This window comes from Solanum tuberosum, unplaced genomic scaffold (assembly GCF_000226075.1).
Source record: "Solanum tuberosum cultivar DM 1-3 516 R44 unplaced genomic scaffold, SolTub_3.0 scf00040, whole genome shotgun sequence".
Taxonomy (NCBI): Eukaryota; Viridiplantae; Streptophyta; class Magnoliopsida; order Solanales; family Solanaceae; genus Solanum; species Solanum tuberosum.
This window is the reverse complement of record NW_006238964.1, coordinates 1,461,924-1,479,421: the sequence shown is the minus strand read 5'-3', so window position 1 is coordinate 1,479,421 and position 17,498 is coordinate 1,461,924. Positions and strand designations below refer to the sequence as shown.

The 17,498-nt window shown below is 31.2% G+C and overlaps 3 protein-coding genes across 3 annotated transcripts; all 3 read left to right on the top strand.

The window, feature by feature from the left end:
• Positions 1-3,093: 3,093 nt before the first annotated feature.
• LOC102594519 (inorganic pyrophosphatase 1-like) lies at positions 3,094-4,251 on the top strand. The gene is made up of 4 exons (XM_006342942.2): positions 3,094-3,291; positions 3,383-3,504; positions 3,594-3,792; positions 3,885-4,251. The coding sequence occupies exons 1-4, from the start codon at positions 3,154-3,156 to the stop codon at positions 4,242-4,244; spliced, it is 819 nt and encodes a 272-aa protein (XP_006343004.1). The 5' UTR covers positions 3,094-3,153; the 3' UTR covers positions 4,245-4,251.
• A 5,233-nt stretch (positions 4,252-9,484) lies between these two features.
• On the top strand, positions 9,485-10,805 carry LOC102594183 (inorganic pyrophosphatase 1-like). Its single transcript, XM_006342941.2, has 4 exons — positions 9,485-9,670; positions 9,762-9,883; positions 9,984-10,182; positions 10,309-10,805. Exons 1-4 carry the CDS (start codon positions 9,533-9,535, stop codon positions 10,663-10,665), a joined length of 816 nt encoding a protein of 271 aa, XP_006343003.1. The 5' UTR covers positions 9,485-9,532; the 3' UTR covers positions 10,666-10,805.
• A 2,640-nt stretch (positions 10,806-13,445) lies between these two features.
• Positions 13,446-14,745, top strand: LOC102593866 (inorganic pyrophosphatase 1-like). Its single transcript, XM_006342940.2, has 4 exons — positions 13,446-13,626; positions 13,718-13,839; positions 13,928-14,126; positions 14,219-14,745. Exons 1-4 carry the CDS (start codon positions 13,489-13,491, stop codon positions 14,585-14,587), a joined length of 828 nt encoding a protein of 275 aa, XP_006343002.1. The 5' UTR covers positions 13,446-13,488; the 3' UTR covers positions 14,588-14,745.
• Positions 14,746-17,498: the final 2,753 nt, after the last annotated feature.

Here is a 17,498-nt window from a genome sequence, read left to right as displayed (position 1 = left end):
AAAGGCTCTCTTGGAATCGATGTTCCCTTTTCTTGGTCAAATGTGAAAACATTTATAAACTCTTTGGGAATACTTAGTTCCCTTATAGATTTTTTAGAAATGAACTCAACTCTTTACTCTTTACTTTACTTGAAACTTGAACTTCAAAACGAAGTTTAAACGTTTAATAAAAACTCTTGAAAACTTTAAGAAACTTTGCTTTGACTTGCTTCTTAACTTCTAGACTTGACTCTTAACTTCTTTGACTTTGATTTTAACTTTCCTTGAATTGGATTATGGATTCAAGGTTCATGATATCATATTGATGTATGATTTCATGATGTTTAGATGCACCTTAGAGTGTTGGAAACAACTAGAAAACATAGGTACATCGCTTAAGAACAAGTACGAAAAGGTGGGGAACGAATGGGGAGAACTGGCGTCCCTGGCACTCTGAGAGGCGTGGGGCACCAGCCCTCAAACTTCAGAGAAGTCTGACTGGCGCGACACGCCAGAGGTCAAACTTTAGAGAAGTTTTTGTGGTGCTCTGGCAGGCGTGACACCCAACCCTTTTTGCCCAGTGACTTTCGACTTTTCTCTTCCGTTTTTCATCTCTATACTCCCCTGCTTCCATAATTCTTTTCCCAAACACTTAGGATCAATTGAACCCTCAATATACAATCAATCGAACTCGAAAAACAACCCGAAAACATGAATCAACTCACCCCCAAGCATCAACAACTCAACCAACAAGAATTCTACAATTTGTTCTTCAAGAACCTCACTTCTTCAACATGCACACAACTCAAAACCAATGGATTGAAACAAGTTGGTGTATGGGTGAACTAACCCAACACAAAAAGATCTCACATACCTAAATAGGGATCACCCCCGACGAATTCCACTCGCAAGCTTGGAAGATCTTGACGAATTCTTGCCTTTTTCTCTTGTTCTTTCTTCCTTTCTCTCTTCTCCAAGCCCTAAGCGTTCTTTAATTTTCCAAAACTGATTTAGGTTCTGTTTTTACCCCAATAAACCCCTAAAATCAAATTAGGAAATTAATTAGAGAAAATACTACTTGCCCTTCCCTAAATCTGGATTGGGACTTTCCTCAATCCAACAGCCCAACTTCTGAAGGGCATATCTCACTCATACGATGTCGAAATTGTGCAATCTCGGCGGCGTTGGGAAGATCTCTCCAAGGGATTTCCAACCATATCAAGAGCTGCTCCTAAATCCTCTGGATCTAGGAGTTATGGCCATTTGAAATGGCCAAAACTCACTTTCTTAACTTAGACAATTTCCAGATTTTCCTTATTTTTTCCAAAAATCAATATTTTCATATTTTTAAACTCTTTATAGTCGTTTCTAGGTGCGAGATGTTATAGCTAAAGCCTCCAACGGTAAGAAAAAGGAATTAATGTCAATAAAGAAGAATAAAGGCAAATCATGTGAAGGCCAATTAAGAGAAAAGTACGTTGGCAACAGCCATATTATGACCAACATTCAAACTGATTTATAAGATAATTAATATTAACACCCATTTAATATGATGAATATAGAAAATAATATGAACACTTCTTTTTGAGATACTACAATCATTTGTCCAACATTTTTCCACTTCTCCACTTGAACTCTTTTAATAGGTTATCTTTCTCAATCACAGAAAAACTTGCTTTGTCTTGCTTAGCAATATAGAATTTTTGATTTACTTTTACCAAGTTTAATTGATAAAAAATAGGAAGCATAGAATTTTTTTTATTTTTGTTTAAGGGAGAGAAAGTACCAGGTTTTTATTAGATTTAGTTGAATCAGGTCATGAGGTTGTGGATATGGATTATGTTGGTTGGAGATTTTATTTAAGGGAAGAATACTTGTATCTAAAAGAAGAAACTATTTACAAGCGATTATCTCTTACTTTTATATCTCCTATTTTTTAAAAATATTAATGTGTATTTAGAAGCAGTGCTTCAATGAAAACATTACCCAGTTACTCTTTGATACCATATATACTTCGATGGCATCAAGGAGGAACATACAATACTTCAGTGAAAATACTGAACTGCTTATTGATACCATCAGAGTATATATATATATATTTTTTTTTTTTTTTTTTCCTGATGATATCAAGGATCAAGAAGCAATGGTTCAGCGAATAGAACAAGGGAGCAGTCAAGTAAATAGTTAGGGTTGTGGGTTCAACCAGGATAATTATATTGGGTTGGTCGAGTTTAGGTAAATATTTTACCTTATAGGTCCAATTTGTGTAGTTTTCTCTTTATTTTATCCACAAAAAAAAGACGCCACATAATAAATAATACTTCATTTGTCCCAATTTCTGTGACACTTTTCGTTTTTCGAGAGTCACAATTTTTTTAAATGAAATTTATATATTTATAAATTATATAAAAAGTACTATAAGTCAGAATAATTGATAATTCAAAATGTTTAAAAGATCTATGAAAAACTTACAATAAAAAATAGATTTGTTTGAATCTCGAAATTTGAAAAATGCCACATAAAATGAAACGGAAGGAGTAATAATTAAAAAAAGATTTGTTAGTTTTAAGGATGAAAGTAGGACAAAAAGGTTATCTGAGGCATAATTTAACCAAATAAATGGATGAGAATATATTTTAATCTTTTTGTATAGTTCTAAGAGAATTTTTGTCACTTTCCATAAAAAGTACTAGAGTCACACTAGTTTATGCTTTAAAATAGTTAAAAGATATTTTTAAAAAATTATGGTAAAAAAATATATATTATTTGTCTATTTAGAAATAACTAAGTGAACTTCTATTATTAAAATAATACCATAAAAAGAAAAGAAATTAGGATAGTTATTGCTTTTTTGAAAACAATTCTCACGCGTAATCCGTCTCCAAAGCGGAATACGGAAAATTACTATTCGTATATATGGGAAAATATTCCCACGCTAATCAAAATTAGGTGTACGATTAAGCATTTAGGATCGATTGTCTACTTAATCCAAGCGTTAATATTCTACCAAACTGCTAATAGGAAACTTACCATAAACGCAAAACCCAATATGTACAGCCGACTAACTCAAATCCCACTGTTATATAAGCCCTTCTTCTCTGTGTTATTCTCACTCAAACTCAAATAATTTTTTTTCTCTCTGATTTAATACTTGTTCGATTCAACAACAAAAAAATGGCTGGAATTGTTGTGGTTTTCGATTTTGACAAGACGATCATTGATCTGGATAGCGATAATTGGGTGATTGATGAATTGGGAGCTACTGATTTGTTCAATCGACTTCTTCCTACAATGCCTTGGAACTCTCTTATGGTTAGATTTCGTTTGATTACTTAATTAATTCACATTCTAATTAATTTACATAGTTCTAACTGTTATCTGCTCTGTTTTAAACAAATTACAGGATAGAATGATGAAGGAACTTCATGATCAAGGCAAAACTATTGACGACATTGAACAAGTACTCAAACGTGTACCTGTAATTCCCCGTGTTGTTCCCGCCATTAAAGCTGCTCATGCTTTAGGGTACGTATATGTGTATATATTTTGTAACTTCCTCTGTTTTTTTTTGTTCTGTAAAATCAGATCTTAAATGTATATTGTTGTTACTTCAGGTGTGATTTGAGGATAGTAAGCGATGCGAATGTCTTCTACATCGAGACAATTTTGAAACATCTAGGAATACATGATTGCTTCACGGAGATCAACACAAATCCGGGCTACGTTGATGAGCAAGGAAAACTTAGAATTCTTCCTTACCATGATGTTTATCATGGCTGCAGCTTCAATACTTGCCCTCCCAACATGTGCAAGGTAAATAACGTGAAAAAAAATTGCCCATGAATTTAGATTTATATTCAATTATTAACATATTCTAATGAATATGTGATTTTCTGTATTAACAGGGCTTGGTAATAGAAAGAATACAAGCTTCATTGGCTAAGGAAGACCGGAAGAAAAGAATAATCTATCTCGGTGACGGAGCAGGAGATTTTTGCCCAAGCTTGAAGCTGAAAGAGCAAGATTTCGTTATGCCAAGGAAAGATTTTCCAGTTTGGAAATTAATAAACGAAAATCGCCATCTCATAAGGGCAAGAATCCACGGGTGGAGTGATGGAGAAGAGCAACAACAAATTCTCCTCCAAATAATTACAGCAATTACCATCGAAGAGAACCAAATTTTATCAACTGATTGCTGCAAGTTCCAGACGATTCCGATTAATACAGTTCATGAAGCCTTGCCAAAAGCTCTTCCTCTGCCATAGTAATTAAGCTTTGTATGGAATGACTTGTTTTTTATGTCAAAAAAAGTGTATTGATGATCAACATTTAAAAAGAGATCAGATCAATTATGACAACAAACTGATTAGAGTTGTCTTTAATTAATTACTTTCGATCATTAGATTACAAAGAATGCTTAAGTACACCAACTTAGTTGTTCAACGAAATTAATGATAGATTCCTATTTAAATCTAATACTACAATTTTTCATACATCTCTTCATATTAAGAATGTCGCATCATGTGATTATGATAAATATAATGAATATATTGGTTATTGAAATAAAATTTACATATTGAAAAATTATATTAACAGTATTATGAGTCACAATAATTAACAATTCAAAATCAAGTTATATGTAATGGAAAACCTTCATCTTTAGCTGTAAGATTATGCATTTAGGATCCACCAAAGTGCAAAAGGAACTTACCATAAACTAATATTCCCAGGCATCTTTTAACTCCGTTACCTAACTCAAATCTACAAAGTGAAAATAAATTACTCGCACTTCATACAAAATTGATGAATTTAGAGTTATATAGAATTATGAACATATTCTCCCAATGCCTTCTAATTGAGTAAGATGAAATGACCTTTTCTGGTGGAATCGTTTGGTGTGAGGTATAAAGTGAAATAATCTCATATTAGCAAAATTTTTAACCTGCATTTGATTGGAGGTATTAGGTAGTCTTGAGATTAGTTATCCCACCATTTATACCTTAATAATGAGATAAGTAATCTCATATACATGACAAAATAACTTATCCAAGATTAATAATTACGAAATAACTTGTTCCTAACTAAAAGATTTGCATTTGATGATCAACATGAAGAATTGGCTTTAATTACTTGTATTTTATGGATTTATTTGAAGTACTACTGAAAGTGTGTTTTGATGCTGGCTCTAAATATTGTGGCGTGAATCATAGAATTATCTAAGGGCATCGGCTTTTGTAATACTAGAACATACTATTTGTGTTAGATCTAATACATAAACAATTTTTTGAAGTTGTAAGTACATGTATTTATTTAGAAATCTCGAATGAGATTATTTCTATTATTAGATGTTCAGAATATACCTATTGAACACTTGGTGCGAAATATTTACAGTTTACACACTACTAATGTATCCACCATATCTATTTTTTACTTTGTTATTTTTTCACTTCTCCACTTGAACTCTATAAATATGTTATCTTTCTCAATTACTGAAAAACTTGCTTTGTAGTTAGCAATATAGAATTTTTTATTTACTTTTATCAGGTTTAAGAGATAAAAAATAGGAAGCATAGAATTTTTTTACTTTTGTTTTAAGGGAGAGAAATACCAGGTTTATTATTAGATGTAATTGAATCAGGTCACGGGGTTGTGGATATGGATTAGGTTGGTTGGAGATTTTATTTTAGGGAAAAGAATACTTTGTATGTAAAAGAAGAATCTATTTACAAGCGACTATCACTTACTTTCATATCTCTTATTTTTTAAAATATTAATGCGTATTTAGAAGCAGCGCTTCAGTGAAAACATTACTCAGTTACTCTTTGATATCATATATACTTTGATGACATTAAGGAGGTATCTCTTATTTTTTAAAATATTAATGCGTATTTAGAAGCAGCGCTTCAATGAAAACATTACTCAGTTACTCTTTGATATCATATATACTTTGATGACATTAAGGAGGAACATGCAGTATTTCAGTGAAAATACTACTAATTGATACCATCTGAGTATATATATATATACAGTCAAATAAATAGTTTGGGTCGTGGGTTCGACCAGAATAATTATATTGGGTTGGTCTAGTTTAGGTAAATACTTTACCTAATAGGTCCAATTTGTGTGTTTTTTTCTTGGAAAAATTACTTGGATGGATAGCTTTTAATAAATAAATATTGATTTTAGCGATACTTTTTATTTGTTACCATTTAAAGCAATACATAGCAATACTATTTTAAATTTGCAATATGTATTAAACGTGAATTATGTATGCAATATATATGTATTATAATTGTTTTTAAAAATATTTTATGCTTGTTTGGCAAGAAATTAACACATTGTATTATAAGGGGCCGTTTGGTTACTGGTTAGAGTTATGCAGAGTTTAGTTATGCAGAGTTTAGTTATGCATGTATTAGTTATGCAGGGTTTAGTTATGTTAGGTTTAATTATGCGAGTATTAGCTATGTGGATATTAGTTATGTAGGTATTATTTAGTTATGTAGAGATTACAACACATGAATTATTAACTATTGATGTGACATCTCGCTAATTGAAAGAACTAGAAAGAGAGAGAATTGGAAATAGTCATTTTAGGAAAGAATGAAAAATCTGGAAATTTTTAAGTTAAGTTAAGATTGAATTTTTTGGCAACTTCAAATAACCATAACTCCTAGCTCAGGATGAGTTAGGTGTGCTTCCAGATACCGTAGGAAATATCTTTCCAACACCGCTAAGTTTGCACGATTCTGAGTTCGTATGAGTGAGATATGCCTATTTGAAGGTGGGTTGTTCAAATAAGGAAAGTGTAATCCGGATTTTGGAAGGGTAGTTTGGTCTTTTCCTTACCAAATTACTTTATTTCATTTTTAGGAGTTTAATTGGGGTCTAAACTGAACTTGGTCAGTTTACGATTTTGAAAACTAAGTTACGGGGTTTTTGAAGAGAAGACGAAAAGAAAAAGGAGAAGGAGCAAGAATCGTCAAGTTCTTCAAGAATCGCTTGTGGATTTCATCAAGGGGTTGATCCTTAACGAGGTATGTGAGATTCACATAGCGTTAGGTTAGTTCACCCACGTGTCAAATCATGATTCAATTCAGCGAAGTTGTATAGTTTTGAAAGCAAAACCTATGAGTTCTTGATGTTAATTCATTTGAAAGCTTGTGGGTTCTTGTTGTTTAAGTTTCTTGAGATTGATTCGTGTAATTAGGTGTGATTTCGAGTTGGATATTGCATATATTGATGATTTAGTTGTTCCTAAGTGTTAGGGGAAAAAACCAAGTTGATTTAGGGGGATTAGAGTTGAAAAACGAGCAAGAAAAGTCGGAGTGCACCTGGGCAGGTGCCTAGGGTGCCGCCCCTCTCAGAGCCCCAAGAAGGGACTTCTAAAGTTTGGGTCTTGGGGCGCCGCGCCAACCAGAGCTCCCCACCCTTGCATCTAAAGTTTGCCCTCTAGCGCCCCACGTCGCTCAGAGCGCCAGGGACGCTAGTTCTTCTCATTCTTCCCCCATCTTTCCATACTAGTTCCTTAGCAACGTACCTATGTTTTCTAGTTGATTCCAACACTCTAAGGAACGTCTAAACATCATGAAATCATCCATAAACATGATATCATAAACGTTGAATCCATAATTCATTTCAAGGAAAGTTAAGAGTCAAGTCAAGAGGTTAAGAGTTAATTCAAGAGAAGTTCATAAAGTTTTCCAAAAGTCTTTTACAAACTTTTTAACTCGTTTTAAGACTTAAGCTTTGAGTTGACTCAAGAGTAAGAGTAAAAGTTCATTTCTTCAAAGATTATACGGGAACTAAGTATTCCTAGGAGTTAAAATGTTTTCACATTTGAGCAAGAAGGGAAACACCGATTTTCAAAAGAACTTTTAAGCTAAATTTTGAGTAATTATCTCAAACCAAAGAAAAAGTTTTTGTTTTAAAAACATATGAGCTAAGTATATTGTGGGGTCTATATATAAAAAGAAATAAAAACAACAAACGTATATAGGAAAACCGTAAAGTTTCCAATTAAAAATAAATAAATTAATAGGGTAAATATGTAATTTATCATTTTAATGTATGTATAACTAATACCACATAACTTATTCCACCTTTTACCCTGCATAACTACTTTATTCATAGATCTCTTATAAGTTATGTTGGTATTAATTATGTAGGACTACAAAAAATGCAACCAAACACCATATAAATTAATACATGAATTACTTTTATACAACATTTAAATTCTTACCAACCAAACATGGTATAAATTCTGTTGACTTTTATACCTAATACAAAACTTCTACCAAACGTAGTAAAGTGAATGCAACTTTTATACATGAATAAGATGTCTCTTATACAGTAACCAAACGACAATTAAAATGTGTGATAAATGCATTATTCATCAATAAAACGTGTATTATATGAGTTCTATAAATTGCTCACTGTAATATGTATTAAAACTATATTATAAATGTATTAAAAGTGATTAAGTGAAAAAAAATGGTATTGCTATAAATGATAAATATTTTTTTAATATAGTATATTTATGTAAGTTTCCCTTTTTTCTTTATTTTATCCACACACAAAAATATGTCACGTAATAAATAATACATAAATTGAGACAGATGGATTTATGTAAGTTTCCCTTTTTTCTTTATTTTATCCACACACAAAAATATGTCACGTAATAAATAATAATCCATCTGTCTCAATTTATGTGACACTTTTCATTTTTCGAGAGTCACAATTTTTTTAAATGAAATTTATATATTTGTAAACCACATAAAAAGTACTATAAGTCACAATAATTGATAGTTCAAAATGTTTAAAAGAACTATGAAAAACTTACGGTCAAAAATAGATTTGTTTGAATCTCGAAATCCGAAAAGTGTCACATAAAATGGGACGGAGGAGTAGTAATTAAAAAAAGATTTGTCAATTTTAAGGATGAAAGTATGATTAAAAAAAAAAGGTGATCAGAGGCATATTTTAAACCAGATGAATGAGAATATATTTAAATCTTTTTGTATGGTTGAAGAGATTTTTTTGGCAATTTTCCATAAAAAGTGATAAGAGTCACACTAGTTAATATTTCAAAATAGTTAGAAGATATTTGAAAAAGATATGGTAAAAAAAAAAATATTATTTGTCTACTAAGACAAACAAATTTAAACTTCTATTATTAAAATAAAAAATAATAATACCATAAAAAGAAAAGAAATTAGGATAGTTATTGCTTTTTTGCAAACAAATCTCACGCGTAATCCGTCTCCAAAGCGAAATACGAAAATTACTATTCGTATATATAGGAGAATATTCCCACGCTAATCAAAATTAGCTGTACGATTAACCGTTTAGGATCGACTGTCTACTTAATCCAAGGGTTAATATTCTACCAAACTGCTAATAGGAAACTTACCATAAACTCAAAACCCAATACGTACAGCCGACTAACTCAAATCCACTCTTATATAAGCCCTTCTTCTCTCTGTTATTCTCACTCAAACTCAAACAATTTTTTTTTCTCTCTGATTCCATACTTTTTCGATTCAACAAAAAAATGGCTGGAATAGTTGTGGTTTTTGATTTTGACAAGACGATCATTGATCTGGACAGCGATAATTGGGTGATTGATGAATTGGGCGCTACTGATTTGTTCAATCGGCTTCTTCCTACCATGCCATGGAACTCTCTTATGGTTAGATTTCGTTTGATTACTTAATTAATTCACATTCTAATTAATTTACATTGTTCTAACTGTTATCTGCTCTGTTTTAAACAAATTACAGGATAGAATGATGAAGGAACTTCATGATCAAGGCAAAACTATTGACGACATTGAACAAGTACTCAAACGTGTACCTGTAATTCCCCGTGTTGTTCCCGCCATTAAAGCTGCTCATGCTTTAGGGTACGTATATGTGTATATTTTGTAACTTCCTCTGTTTTTTTTGTTCTGTAAAATCGAATTTACTCAAATTAGTTTATGTGTATTGTTGTTACTATTTCAGATGTGATTTGAGGATAGTAAGCGATGCGAATGTATTCTACATCGAGACAATTTTGAAACATCTAGGAATATATGATTGCTTCACGGAAATCAACACAAATCCGGGATACGTTGATGAAGAAGGAAAACTTAGAATCCTTCCTCACCACGATTTTCATCATGGCTGCACCTTCAATACTTGCCCTCCCAACATGTGCAAGGTAAATTACTTCATACAAAATCCGTTACTATAACATATGTTGTGTGCATTGCCATATACCGTAAATTGTTATGATATGTCCGCTATTAATTAGCGTATTCTGATGTATGATTTTCTGTATTAACAGGGTCTGATAATAGAAAGAATACAAGCTTCATTGGCTAAGGAAGGGAAGAAAAGAATGATTTATCTTGGTGACGGAGCAGGAGATTTTTGCCCAAGCTTGAAGCTGAAAGAGCAAGATTTCGTTATGCCAAGGAAAGATTTTCCAGTTTGGAAATTAATAAACAAAAATCGCCATCTCATAAGGGCAAGAATCCACGGGTGGAGTGATGGAGAAGAGCAACAACAAATTCTCCTCCAAATAATTAAAGCAATTACCATCGAAGAGAACCAAATTTTATCAACTGATTGCTGCAAGTTCCAGACGATTCCGATTAATACAGTTCATGAAGCCTTGCCAAAAGCTCTTCCTCTGCCATAGTAATTAAGCTTTGATGGAATGACTTGTTTTTTATGTCAAAAAAAGTGTAATTTGTGTATTGATGATTAACATTTAGAAAGAGATATTAAATATGACAACAAACTGATTAGAGTTGGCTTTAATTAATTGCTTTCTCTCTCACTTTTAAATATCATTGGATTACAAAGAGGCTAAAGTACACCAACTTAATTGTTCAATGAAATCAATCGTAGATTCCCATTTAGATCTAATGCTTCATACATCTTTTCATATTAAGAATGTCGCGTCATGTGATTATGATAAATATAATGAATATATTGTTTATTAAAATAAAGTTTACATATTGAAAAATTATATTGACAATATTATGAGGCACAACTCACAATAATTAACAATTCAAAATCAACTCGTAAGTCTAATTGAAAACCTTCATTTTTAGCAGTAAGATTATGCATTTAGGATCCACCAAACTGCAAAAGGAACTTACCATAAACTAATATTCCCAGGCATCTTTTATCTCCGTTACCTAAATCAAATCTACAAAGTTTTTCAACGGTTTAAAGTCCTCCTTCTCGAAAGAAGATTAGAACAGGGGATATTTTCATGAAGTCATGCCTAAAACTCTCCCTGTGCTTTCTTATTGAGTAAGATGAAATGACTTTTTTTCGTGGAGTCGTTTGGTATGAGGTATAAGAAATAATAATCTCAGGAATATTTTATCCTGCGTTTGATTGGAGGTATTAGTTAGGTAGTCTTGATATTATTCATCCCACCATTTATACCTTAGTTATGGTTTAAGTAATCCCATATACATGATGGAATAAGCTATCCCGTGATAACTTATCCCGGAAAGAATAATTTCGAAATAACTTGTTTCTGACCAAACGATCTGTTTTTGATGATCAACATCAAGAATTGGCTCTAATTACTTGTATTTTATGGATTTATTTGAAGTACTACTGAAAGTGTGTTTTGATTCTGGGTCTAAATATTGTGGCGTGAAGCATAGAATGAATCGGCTTTTGTAATACTAGAACATACTATTTGTTTTAGATCTAATACATATATTTTTTTTTTGAAGTTGTTAGTACATGTTTTTATTTAGACATCTCGAATGAGATTATTTTTAGTATTAAACGCTCAAAAAGATATATTCAGAATGTACCTATTGAACCCTTGGTGCGAGATATTTACAGTTTACACATTATTAAAATGACCAAATTAAAAGATAATGTATCGAGCATATCTAACTTTTACTTTATATAATGGCTTAGTTTAATAAAAAATTCTCTCCACTTGAACTCTTTTAATAGGTTATCTTTCTCAATCACAGAAAAACTTGCTTTGTCTTGCTTAGCAATATAGAATTTTTTATTTACTTTTACCAGGTTTAAGTGATTAAAAATTGGAAGTATAAAATTTTTTGTTTTTTGTTTAAGGGAGAGAAAGTACCAGGGTTATTATTAGATTTAATTGAATCAGGTCATGGGGTTGTGGATATGGATTAGGTTGATTGGAGATTTTATTTTAGGGAAAATAATACTCGTATCTGAAAGAAAAAACTATTCACAAGTAACTAGCTTTTACTTTCATATCTCCTATTTTTTAAATATTAGTGCGTATTTAGAAGCTACTTCAATGAAAATATTACTCAGTTACTCTTGGATACCATATATACTTTGATGTCATCAAGAAGAAACATATAGTATTTCAGTGAAAATATTTAGCAGTATATAGATATTATCAGAGTGTGTGTATATATATATATATATATATATATATATATATATTATATTCTGATATCAAGGATGAAGAAGCAATGATTCAGTGAATAGCACAAAGAGGCCGTCAAATAAATAGTTTGAGCCGTGGGTCCAACCAAGATAATTATATTGGGTTGGTCTAGTTTAGGTAAATATTTTTTATAGGTCCAATTTATGTAGTTTTCTCTTATTGTATCCACACAAAAAAAGACACCACATAATAAATAATATTTCATCTGTCCCAATTTATGTGACACTTTTCGTATTTTGAGAGTCACAATTTTTTTAAATGAAATTTATATATTTGTAAACTACATAAAAAATAGTTTAAGTTACAAAAATTGATAATTCAAAATATTTAAAAGATCTATGAAAAACTTATGATCAAAGATTTGTTTGAATCTCGAAATCCGAAAAGTGCTACATAAAATGGTACGAATGAAGTAATAATTAAAAAAAAATTGTCAGTTTTAAGGATGAAAGTAAGATTAAAAGGTAATCTGAGTCATATTTTTAATCAAATAGATGAATGATAATATATTTTAATATTTTTGTATAGTTCGAGAGAATTTTTGGCATATTCCCATAAAAAAGTATTAGAGTCACACTAGTTAATATTCAAAATAGTTAGAAGATATTTAAAAAAATTATGGTAAAAAAATATATATTATTTGTCTATTTAGAAACAACAAACAAATTCGAACTTCTATTATTAAAATAATACCATAAAAAGAAAATAGATTAGGATAGTTATTGCTTTTTTAAAAACAAATCTCACCCGTAATCCATCTCAAAGGCGGAATACGAAAAATTACTATTAGTATATATTGGAGAATATTCCCACGCTAATCAAATTAGGTGTACGATTAAGCGTTTAGGATCGACTGTCTACTTAATCCAAGGGTTAATATTCTACCAAACTACTAATAGGAAACTTACCAGAAACTCAAAACCCAATACGTACAGCCGACTAACTCAATTCCACTGTTATATAAGCCCTTCTTCTCTCTGTTATTCTCACTCAAACTCAAACAAATTTTCTCTCTCTCTGATTTCATATTGTTCGATTCAACAAAAAAAAATGGCTGGAATTGTTGTGGTTTTCGATTTCGACAAGACGATCATTGGCTTGGACAGTGATAATTGGGTGATTGATGAATTGGGAGCTACTGATTTATTCAATCGACTTCTTCCTACCATGCCTTGGAACTCTCTTATGGTTAGATTTCGCTTGATTACTTAATTAATTCACATTCTAATAAATTAACATTGGTCTCACTGTTATCTGCTCTGTTTTATACAAATTACAGGATAGAATGATGAAGGAACTTCATGATCAACGCAAAACTATTGACGACATTGAACAAGTACTCAAACGCGTACCTGTAATTCCCCGCGTTGTTCCCGCCATTAAAGCTGCTCATGCTTCAGGGTACGTATATGTGTATATATTTTGTAACTTCCTCTGTTTTTTTTGTTCTGTAAAATCAGATCTTAAATGTATATTGTTGCTACTTCAGATGTGATTTGAGGATAGTAAGCGATGCGAATGTCTTCTACATCGAGACAATTTTGAAACATCTAGGAATACATGATTGCTTCACAGAGATCAACACAAATCCGGGATACGTTGATGAGCAAGGAAAACTTAGAATTCTTCCTTACCATGATGTTCATCATGGCTGCAGCTTCAATACTTGCCCTCCCAACATGTGCAAGGTAAATAACGTGAAAAAAAATTACCCATGAATTTAGATTTATATTCAATTATTAACATATTATAAGGAATATATGATTATTTGTATTAATAGGGTCTGGTAATAGAAAGAATACAAGCTTCATTGGCTAAGGAAGACCGGAAGAAAAGAATAATCTATCTCGGTGACGGAGCAGGAGATTTTTGCCCAAGCTTGAAGCTGAAAGAGCAAGATTTCGTTATGCCAAGGAAAGATTTCCCAGTCTGGAAATTAATAAACGATAACCGCAATCTCATAAGAGCAGAAATTCATGGGTGGAGTGATGGAGAAGAGCAACAACACATTCTCCTCCAAATAATTAAAGCAATTACCATTGAAGAGAACCAATTTTTATCTGATGAGTCCAAGTTCCAGACGACGATTCCGATTAATGCAGTTCATGAAGCCATGCCTAAAGCTCTCCCACTCCCTGTTCCTTACTAATTAAATTTTGATGAATGACTTTTTTTGGTGTCAATTATAATTTGTATTTTGATGATCAGCATTAAAAGAGACCAACCAATTAAGAATTGACTTTAATTACTTGTATTTTATGGAATTATTTGAAGTATTACATATCTATCTCACTTTGTTAATTTTGTTTGTGTAATATTTAGCATTCTAATTTTGTTTCACTCAAATTTTGCATCCATGATAAGATTTCACTATATCGAAAATGGTCATACAATATGCGTGGCCATTACTTTATATCTTTTATTAAGGTTTATTTTATGTAATTAACCTTATCAATAAGGATAGCATACAAAAATAATAATAATACTTTCTGAATTTACTAAAATAAATAAATAAATAATTGATTTTAATATATGGATCAAACAAAATAAAACATTGAGGAAATTAGTTATTAGAGTGTTATTTTTGCTTGATGATGTGCACCTCCACTTGGGCACACAATGGATGTGGCTGTGGCCGAAGATTCATGTATTCAAATTTGGATTTATAACTCCTTACATATTTCTTACTATTAATAATTTTGTATCTAATTTTTAGTTTATTCGTTTTCACACATAAAATATTTTAAAATAATATATATACATAAAAAATTGACTACATTATTTTCTTTAATTGAAATTATAAAGAGTATATTCACCCAGTCCTGAACAATTTCCCTTGTATAGACCTATTGGTGGTTCCCTACCTGGCCAGTGAAGCCTATGACAAGCATGGGCAGAGATACCTTGAACAAAGGGAGTTTCGGTGTATATCCCTTCTATGTATATCTTTGTCGGAAAATTATGTGGTCCATATATGAAGATCAAATATTATTAGTATAATGAATGTTTAAAGTTTTTTTTTTTTTTTTGGTTTTCCATCCGGTGTCCGGAGCCTGTATTGGAGTCCGACTAAATTTGGATCGTGCACCGCAGGGCCCATTCGGGGGAGGGGGGGTCCTAACAAAATTTTCTCTATACCCAAGGTTCAAATCCGAGACCTCTAATTAATAGTAAAGCAGTTCCACCACTGTTTTATTTAGATATCTCAGATTTCCTATTATTAGACACTTAAAAGACAACCACATGCCAATTGTCAATCTTAAGACTGGACTTTGTCAAATAATTGGGTAGAGAGAGATGAAACTAAAGGCCCAAATCATAAGCCCAAAGCCCATTGTCTCTAAAAGTAGAAAAAATGAATATTACTAATATCTTTTGGCTCAACACCAATGTGTTCTTAGAAACTTACAAATTGGAAGTGATTTAAGACATATTTTCATTAAGATTAAAACGTTTGAATCTGAATATTAAGATATTGTATTAAAATAAGAATATTAAATAATTAAGCTAGTTTGTTTTGCAACATCTGAATATTCAAAACTTATTTTTCAACAAAAAATTAAAATTGCTAAATAATTTTTTAAATAAATTAATCTAATACTATATTAATAAAAAAATAATTAAAAAACTATACGATAGTTGGAGGTGATGAAAGTCATGGGTGACGATTGAAGATTATGTTTGGTGACTAACAATAGTAATTAATTGTGATTGTTGATGGTGGCAACTAGGGGTGTTCACGGGTTGGTTTGGATCGGTTATTGGTCAAAACCAAAACCAAACCAACTTAATCGGTTTTAAAATTATCAAAACCAAACCAAACCAAATATAATATACATTTATCGATTTGGTGATTATCGGTTTCGGTTTGGTTTGGTTGGATTATTCGGTTATTAGCCATACACAAAAATAAAAGAAACAATTCATTTAAAATGTGAAAAAAGTGACAACAATCCATTCAAAACGAAAAATAGTTAGAATGACTTAAATTAATGAACTTTCGATCTCTAAATTTACTATCAATAAAGCTTTAAAATTCACTATATTGGCCTAGAAGGAAGAGACAATAACATTTTCAGTCCCACAAAGAATTGTCATAGACACTCATATACATGAATTAATAAGATAAATGTTTCATCTTGGGCATTTTAGCTTTCAATAAGTAAATTATAAACAAATTTTAATGAAAATATGTATAAGATCTTTAAAATTGTTTATAAAAACAATATATTAAGTATGTATATTAATAAAATATATGTATATAATTCATCGGTTCAGTTCGGTTATTTCTTCGGGTTTTTTCGAATAAAACCATAACCAAACCAAATACTATCGGTTTTCAAAATTCTAAAACCAAACCAAACCAAACTCAAATAAAATCGGTTTTATTTTATCGATTTGGTTTGGTTTTTCGGTTTGGATCGGTTTTTATCCAAACCGTGAACACCCCTAGTGGCAACTAATAACAGTAGCTAATGTATATATAGTAGGACACTATTATGGTCATTGTCGTAAGTGATTCTTCATTTTATACATATGCGTTATCTACGAAGTGACCTTACATATATTAGGCTTATTTTTTACCCCTATATAGAAGCTCTTAACTTTTTGTTCTATTGATAACTTGATCACATCAAAATCTTGAGATTAAAGGTGGAAGGTGCTTATTACTATATGGGGTTAGCTACATATTGGTGGCACTTTGCTATCTTACAAGCCCTTTCCCTTCTTATTAAAAAAAATGTAGAATCTTTTAGATCCACCACATTTGTGTAGATCAAAAGTATGTTGTACTTAGTTAACCATCAATGATTGTCTCCTTGTTAAACAAATGAGAGAATCAAATCTTTTTTATAGATTTTTGTTTGTTTTATCTTTAAAGAAAAAACCAGGCAAATGATTGAGGTTTCAATGACTTCAAATAGAAAGGAGTTGTACATATTTTTTTTCCAAGTCTCCCAACAATACAATTCTTTCTTAGCCAAAGAGAAAAGACAAATTAGATTTGTTAGCTTTCTTTTCAATTCATGCCAAACCAAGTTAGCCGGCCTACACAATTA

Bases quoted from the DNA above. Each gene is read 5' to 3' on its own strand.
- LOC102594519 (XM_006342942.2), top strand. From the start codon at position 3,154: ATGGCTGGAATTGTTGTGGTTTTCGATTTTGACAAGACGATCATTGAT. The intron at 3,292-3,382 runs GTTAGATTTCGT...AACAAATTACAG, and splicing joins TGCCTTGGAACTCTCTTATG to GATAGAATGATGAAGGAACT. The intron at 3,793-3,884 runs GTAAATAACGTG...CTGTATTAACAG, and splicing joins GCCCTCCCAACATGTGCAAG to GGCTTGGTAATAGAAAGAAT.
- LOC102594183 (XM_006342941.2), top strand. From the start codon at position 9,533: ATGGCTGGAATAGTTGTGGTTTTTGATTTTGACAAGACGATCATTGAT. The intron at 9,671-9,761 runs GTTAGATTTCGT...AACAAATTACAG, and splicing joins TGCCATGGAACTCTCTTATG to GATAGAATGATGAAGGAACT. The intron at 9,884-9,983 runs GTACGTATATGT...TTACTATTTCAG, and splicing joins AAAGCTGCTCATGCTTTAGG to ATGTGATTTGAGGATAGTAA.
- LOC102593866 (XM_006342940.2), top strand. From the start codon at position 13,489: ATGGCTGGAATTGTTGTGGTTTTCGATTTCGACAAGACGATCATTGGC. The intron at 13,840-13,927 runs GTACGTATATGT...TTGCTACTTCAG, and splicing joins AAAGCTGCTCATGCTTCAGG to ATGTGATTTGAGGATAGTAA. The intron at 14,127-14,218 runs GTAAATAACGTG...TTGTATTAATAG, and splicing joins GCCCTCCCAACATGTGCAAG to GGTCTGGTAATAGAAAGAAT.